Source organism: Pleuronectes platessa, chromosome 10 (genome assembly GCF_947347685.1).
Source record: "Pleuronectes platessa chromosome 10, fPlePla1.1, whole genome shotgun sequence".
Lineage (NCBI taxonomy): Eukaryota > Metazoa > Chordata > Actinopteri > Pleuronectiformes > Pleuronectidae > Pleuronectes > Pleuronectes platessa.
This window is the reverse complement of record NC_070635.1, coordinates 11107698-11115224: the sequence shown is the minus strand read 5'-3', so window position 1 is coordinate 11115224 and position 7527 is coordinate 11107698. Positions and strand designations below refer to the sequence as shown.

The following is a 7527-nucleotide window of genomic DNA, read 5'->3' as shown; positions in this document are numbered from 1 at the left end:
GCTACAACAAGAGGAGAGGCGGTGGAGCCGGCTGTGGAAAGTAAAGAGAAGACCAGTGGCAAACGTGACACGGAGCTAAAGAATGTGACTTTCATTGTTCCTCACTATAAGAAATAAAGAAGAATAATACGATGGCATTTAATGTGTTGTGTGTTCCTTCGTCTGTTTATAACAATCACTACATGCATAGTCATATTCAGTGTCACTGTGTGTGGGAGGAAACAAACATGGCTGAGATCAGTGAAGATATCCTCATGCCACTTTACTGATAACGCTCCAAGGAGGTAATGTTTCCACCTCTCTCCGTTTTTTAACTAAGATTAACAAAAAGAACTGGACAGATTTCGATGAAACCTGGTGGGATGGATGCAGTAGGCTCGGGAAAGAACCCTTAAACATTTGTTCGGATCCAGATGAGGGGGCGGATCCAGGAATCTTTTTCTTTACCAATGTGAGACACTTCACCCTTTTTACAGGGAGCAATTCATGACTCTTAATAAAATAAATCAAACTCATTTAGGGATCTGATACATATGAGTTGGTGAAATTTGATCTAGCTTCATTTAATTTGTTGTTGTGCCACCCTCAGAGCGATGATGAATATTTTACCTGTGGCACAGAGCAACTGTGAAGCTGGTTTCTCGCTGTACAAACAGCTTTACCAGTTGCTTTGTGCTATAATTACAATGTCGCCACAAAGGGACTGGTGAACTGGTTTGTTGGGACTGGACGAGATTTCCATGATAAGTATTAGTCATCACAACTCTTTAATGTTTATGTCTAGATGTGTCAAACATATGACCTATCTGGCAACATGATACTGTCCATAAATCAAATAAGATTTTTCATCATAGGTTCAGACCAATGAGAACTCAGTAGTATAAACAACATTATCACATGAGCACTCAGTAATCAAATCACAGACCACACCCATCTTTGAGGAAACTTCAAAGGCAAGTAAACGGAGATAACAATAAAATTATAAAGATAAATCATTGAAATGCTTATCTGTACATTCTGGTCTGTAAAGCATTTCATTTATTCCTTTTATATAAATTCAAATATAATTTGCTGAACAAACATTTGACTCACTCACAGACGTCAGGCATCAAGATAAAGACATGCAGTGTAATATTCTCACAAAGCGACTGCATTCGGGTGAGCAGTAGGTGAGACAAGTCGTGATGAAAGACTGTCGCCACTTACATCCACCACATTCTGGGATCGACCCTTCATGATTCGCAAGACAAGACAAGACAAGTCATAGACACAGCACAGGCTCCAGAAATGGGGGGGGGGGGGGGGGGGGGGGGGGAATGGGAACAGATGGGATGAGTTACAGGCCTTAGAAATCTGCTGCACTGAAGGTTTGACAGTTTAAACAGGTTTTTGTAGGATATCAGCAGATATGAGCCTGAAGCAGCACAACAGGTATGGCGTTTAAGATGTTTTAGAAAAAGTACTGAATTTGCCTAACCACAAAATATTACGTTACACTCAAGGAAATGTGATTTACCACCATATCACACCGCTCTCTGCAGAATATAGTGAGTTTATATGTTTGATTCATAACTGAAATATATATATATATATATATATATACAATATAATACTTATTTTACCCAACCCTAACATTAACCCCATTATGACAAATTAAGTTAATAGGTGGTCTGCGAGAGGCCCAAATGACTGGTTCCAGGAGTAGGAACAGAAGGAGTGAAAGCATGAATTATCTCTAATGTCTGTTCTGCTCCACAAAGACATATAATTAATCCTGAACACCAGCAGAGACGCCACATGGGTAAATGAAGCAAATGCATGTTTTAGTGAACTCCTCTTCTGCTCCTGTGCTGCTGGAACATGTCTCTACTCAACTCAATCTTCTCCTCTCACTGCTGATAAGAAAAAAACACACAATCTATCTCACTGCAGCTGTTAAAGGTTTTATATCTTTCAGATCAAGATATAGTTTGTCTGATTCAGTGGAGCGACTTGTCCCCACCAGAGGGAAGCACCCGAACACACAGCAGCCCAATATGCTCCGTGTATTTTTCCATACTGGCTCAGCTGGAGCCACCACCCTCCGGGGCAGGGCTTCATCCGCTCTGTGGAGCCTTTCAACAGAAAGCACTGGGTGTGGTTAGAGTGGCATGGAAGAAAATGACAAAAGCATCCAGGTGTATTTACTTAGCCCATAACAGACGTTTCAAAGTCGAATTGTGACAAAAGAAGAAGAAGGGTTATGAATAGACAAATGATTACATCAACTATATTAGTCATCTTTAATTATTCAGGTGATAAGTTGAACAGATTTTTTACCATGAATGACATAATATATACCACTAGGACTCTCTCCTCACAGCAAGGCGGTTCCTTGCTCGAATCGTAGCTGGGCCGAGGCCAGTGTGGAGTTTGCATGGGATTTCCCTGGGATCTCCAGTTTCCTCCCACAGTCCAAAGCCATGCATACTGGGGTAAATTGGAGACTCTAAGTTGTCCATCGGTGTGAATGTGAGCGTGGATGGTCTCCATATATGGGTCTTTCGCCCAATGTCAGCTGGGATTGGCTCCAGATACCCCGCGACCCTCAGAGGATAAGTTCTTTCGTTTCTTGGTGATTAAAGGATGCAGCTTAGTCACTAAGAAAAAATGCAGTCTTCTAATTCAGCCCCTGTATTGAGACACAGCTAAACAATCATAGATTCTCGAACCAAAGCCAGACTGTCACTCTGATCATCACATGTTCCGGCACACAGCCAAAACTCAGGTTGTGATATCAGCAGCACCCCACAGTTACACCACATTGTCTGTGTGTGCACGGACAAGTTGTGATACTCGGTAAAGTACAAAAGCCATGGAGGCTTTAGCTTCTTGAGCTTCTAGTTTCACAACAGCTCGTATTCGTCTCGTACGACACTCTGCCGTAGACAAAAATGAACGTAGAACTTAATAGCACAATGCAAACAGTGCAATTATCAACAGTTTGTTTGCTGCAGGAGCATTTAGTCAGTAAGAGACTCAGCATAAACAGCAATGATGCAAACCGACAACACACAGAAACAATGTGAAACCAGAAATCACCGAAGGACAAAGAAAGAGTGGTGCACTGTGCACATACGTGGTCCATTGTGTGTCACTCTGAAGCTCTCATATTTCCTGGTGAGCAATAGAAACTCATTGTAAACTAAGCTGTGTAGCAACAACAGCATTGTTCTTCTTTAATTCATTTTTTTGTTAAAACCGCACAACTGCCGAGAGAACCCGGCTCCAGTTTCAGGAATACTGAGCCAGACGTCGTAACCTTTAATGAACAGGATTGCATTGTTGCGCAACTGGTTCTGCTTGATGGTTACAAGCTTTTTGAGATCAAGCTCTGTTGAATGATTGCATGTGTTTCTTACAGGAATCCAAAGACATATTAGGGATCACATAACATTGCATTTTCTGTGCAACGATAAAACCTGAAAAGGCAAAAAATGAGGACCAGGCAGCAAGAAAAAAAGCCTAGAGATATATCTTTCTTTGTTTCTTTCTTGATTAAAAGCCGCTGAAGTAAATTTGCTGCTTCCTCTGTGAAATCCTCTGCTCAGGGTAAACAAACACATATTTGCTCGCGCACACACACACACACACACACACACACACACACACACACACACACACACACACACACACACGCACACATACCCAGCCAATGAGTTGTAGTGGAAAGTTTTGTGAGCTGTGTTACCAACAGATGGGCGGGGAGCTCAATGACTGTTTTGTCCAAAACACAGAGCCCTTCCCTCACGCCACCTCAGTTCCCTGCACTTCGTTTCTTTTCCTCATGTAGATTTTAGAAAAATGAGACAACATACTTATATGCATCTAAAAAACGGAAAATCCAACTTTTAATAAATGACTGTCTGTACAAACTTTAAACGCAGTCCATCCAGGACATTTCACTCAGGACCGAATTGAATTCTAAAGTCAGGGAAACCATTTAATACAGTAAAGACGGTGCATTCCTGCTAATTGTTTCCGGTGTTTTGTGTAAGAGCTGTTTTCTACTCAAACCTTAGTTAACAATGACAGTACAGTTCAGAGAGTTTCTCTCATTTCCCTTCCCAAAGTGGGTTTGGTGAATCTTGGAAACTTTGCACTGCTCCTCTAATTAAGACTACAAACCACAAGCAGCTGCGTTTCAGCAGTGGAACTCAGGAAACCACGTCTTGAATGCAGAAGGGTTCATTATTTGGGATGTGTGGCAACAAATTTAATGCCCATACAATGAGCTGATACGTTGCAGAATATGTTTTTGTCTGTGCCCTGAGGGACTGAGGTCTGTTTTCACGTGGGAGGACATCACCAGCGCTAGAGGCACAAACATTCTCTGGCAGTGAATCATGGCGTCCCGCCCTCTGTCATCGTTGTCGTCTTCTCACTTAAACAGTTGCAAAATGTTGCCTGTGGGTAAAAAAGCCGGTTGAGGTTGTTGAGATTCAAAGAAAAGACAAGCAGCACTGAGTTTAGTCAAAAAAAGTTTGAAACTGGTCAAGTCACATTTCAGTGAAACAGAAACTGGAATTAAGAAAAGAAATTGCACATTGATTTATGAATTTGACTGAATGAATATCCCCTAAACTTCAACAATGGAATACGAAGCATAAATGTAAATGTATGGAAACAGAATGACTAAAATAAGACTCGACCACAAATTCACATCGCAGCATTTACTCAAGAGGGATTTATTTCTTCCATCTGCATTTTCATTTACAAGCTGCTTTTTCTTATACTAACTCAATTATCCATTAGATCGCCTCTCGAGGCCAGGCTGACCGGAATCTTGATACTCTTTAAACCTTTCCATCATGAAGTATAAAATCTGAGAAAATACATATAATTGATTTGCATTCAAATGATCTGGAAGACCCCAGTGTTTTGTGGCTGCTGCTGTAAAGGTTATAATGTTTATACTGTTTGGTAGTTTGATGTAACGCACTGTATCAGTGGATTACTTATGTTTCCATTGTCTGGTTGTTAGATTAACAGGATCATGCAAAACCTCTAACAATGCAGTGTGATTCAAGGGAACCCATTTAATTTGGGCGCAGATCCAGATGAGGGGGCAGATCCATGATTTCTTTTTTCTTTCTTCAACATTGTGAGATCCTTGAATAGAAATCGGGCATAGTGTTGTTCCCCACCGTAAAATGTCACGCAAATCAAGAAAACTTTATTTGCATGAAAGAAAATATTCAACTTACAGTTTTGATGGGGAAGAGAAATAGGAGATGAAAGGAGGGATATGGGAGAGGGATGGGTGGGGGCTTGGAAAGAGGGTATTGGACTCCATTTAAAAGGTTCGTGTCCGTGGTCTCCTCTCAAATCCCTCTCTTCCAACCCTCTCGATCTACACAACTATTCATACAACTTTGGTAAGTGGAATACTTTAAAGATTTTTGCATTTAGTTTCCCCAAATAGTTGATATGTAGCTTTATGTGGCATCATATGCAGGAAGTGAGCTTCTGGGTGTGGTTCAATCTGGTGAGTCGAGTCTGTGTCGGGAACAGGATGTAAACCAATGAAAACATTAATATCACTGTAGCATGAATACAGTGTTTGTTAAATATAACAGTGGCATTAATGGGGATTCAGTGAGTTACTAATATGTCACATTTTGTATTTTATACACAATATAGGAAACAACCCTGAGAGAAAAGCTAAAATATCCCATCTTCATTTCATCTTTTCATATTCATGTAGATTTCCTTTTTGAATCTTACTGTAAAGTTAGTCTTTTCTATGCTGCCCCCTTGTGTTTAGGTTTTTAACTCCTGGTCTTGCAGCTGGAATTATTTTGACTTTCAAACTTACTATGATACTAACAGTTTGTTCTCAAAGAGGAAGAACAGACATGATGGTCTTTTAGTCTGCAGAAAGTGTGAATGAAGGAATTATAAAAAAAAACTAGATTTAGTCTAACCTTAATCCCAGCTATTACTTGTCTAGAGCTAACCCTACGCTTTACCTTTAACCTTAAACATAACTTTAACCTAAACCTAACCTTAACCTTATCTTAACTTAACCTTAACTGAGCCTTTGTTAACAACATTAGTTTCACCTGCACTTTTCCTGCTGTAACAAGTCAAAAGCTTCTGCAATACGTTCATTCAGTGGCAGCCGATAGGAACCATCTCATAGATGCTATTTCTAAATAAGACAGGATGGAGTAACTGGGTGGATCATTTAGTTAAATTACCCCAAAGATTTGACAGCTGCTAACTTTACTCATCAGAATGAAACCTTGGTGGCTTTTTATTGAAAAGAAAAACTACAAATGGGATTTTTCATTAACAAAATGTTCTTATTTTAGCCTGAATTATTTTAGTGTTATGAAATAAAATGTCAATTCACTTACTGACTAGTCTGTAAAAGGATCAAGTCCATTTATGAGCCATAGGAAGTGAATTGGGCAGAGACATCCTGATATTATCACACAACAAACAAACTGAAGAATAAGAGTTCAATCAATGTATTTGAATCAGCCAATATTTTATCATTTCAGCCACCATGTCAGCAATCAGCCGTGCAATGGCCTTACTCACAGATACCTTTGAAAAACACGCTGGAAAAGATGGACGACCCAACATGTCCAAGGCAGAACTCTCTGATCTGCTCCGTGCAGAGTTTCCTCAGATAGTAAGTAAAACAGATGGACTCCAATTGCCACACGGAGCTGAGAATACCTCTTTGTCCTATTTCTAATGTTTTACAGTCTTCTTATAACCCCTGACTTTCTTTCTGTAGTGCAACAACAAAGAAGCATTGGACAACATCTTCGCCATACTGGACAACGACAAGGATGGGTCGGTTGACTTCAAGGAGTTTGTCACTTTTGTGGCAGCCCTCACTGTGATGTCCAAACAACATTAAAGACCTTGGGCACATTTCCCCAGAACGTTCTCGTTGGTTTAGAATGAAATAGCTGAGTGTTCCGAATTGAACTGGCGACACGGTCACATTTATAAAAACATACATTTCATTATCATATGTTCTGAGGAGGAAAGTTGGTCAAAAACCTAATTAAAATTATATTCTGTAGTTCATTAGGGAGAGTCGACTTGAACATTCCTGAAATAAATGATGTGACACTTTCAAACTTTTGTTCCGTGTGTTTGTGTGTGTGTGTGTCTGTTGTTCTGCCTTTCAACACAACATATGAACTCAAGCGTCAGTTCCTCATTTAAGGACCCATTGTGCCTAATGTTATTTCACTGTTTATATGGTTTACAAACAGATTAGGAAACTAAACTGAGAGAAAAGCAAAGTTTATGTGTGCATGTGATCCTTGGAGCTTAAAATTCCACTGGCTCGTATGAGGTATGTCTAAACATCTCCAATCAGCTTATCTGTTAAAAAATACATCATATCATATCATATTTCATGTTATTATGCTCATGTATATTTTGGACTTTAATGGTAAACTTAATGTAAACTTATACAACATATAGAAATTAGAAACTATGACACTATGTGTCAAACCC

At 39.8% G+C, this 7527-nt stretch overlaps 1 protein-coding gene across 1 annotated transcript; it reads left to right on the top strand.

The window, feature by feature from the left end:
• The first annotated feature begins 5256 nt into the window (after window positions 1–5256).
• On the top strand, window positions 5257–7142 carry LOC128449383 (protein S100-G). The gene is made up of 3 exons (XM_053432517.1): window positions 5257–5417; window positions 6549–6682; window positions 6791–7142. Exons 1-3 carry the CDS (start codon window positions 5288–5290, stop codon window positions 6914–6916), a joined length of 390 nt encoding a protein of 129 aa, XP_053288492.1. The 5' UTR covers window positions 5257–5287; the 3' UTR covers window positions 6917–7142.
• The last annotated feature ends 385 nt before the right edge of the window (window positions 7143–7527 follow it).

Excerpts from the sequence above, each read along its gene's own strand:
- LOC128449383 (XM_053432517.1), top strand. The coding sequence starts at position 5,288 with ATGGGAGAGGGATGGGTGGGGGCTTGGAAAGAGGGTATTGGACTCCAT. Across the intron at positions 5,418-6,548 it reads CAACTATTCATACAACTTTG|CCACCATGTCAGCAATCAGC; the intron begins GTAAGTGGAATA and ends TTATCATTTCAG. Across the intron at positions 6,683-6,790 it reads GTGCAGAGTTTCCTCAGATA|TGCAACAACAAAGAAGCATT; the intron begins GTAAGTAAAACA and ends TTCTTTCTGTAG.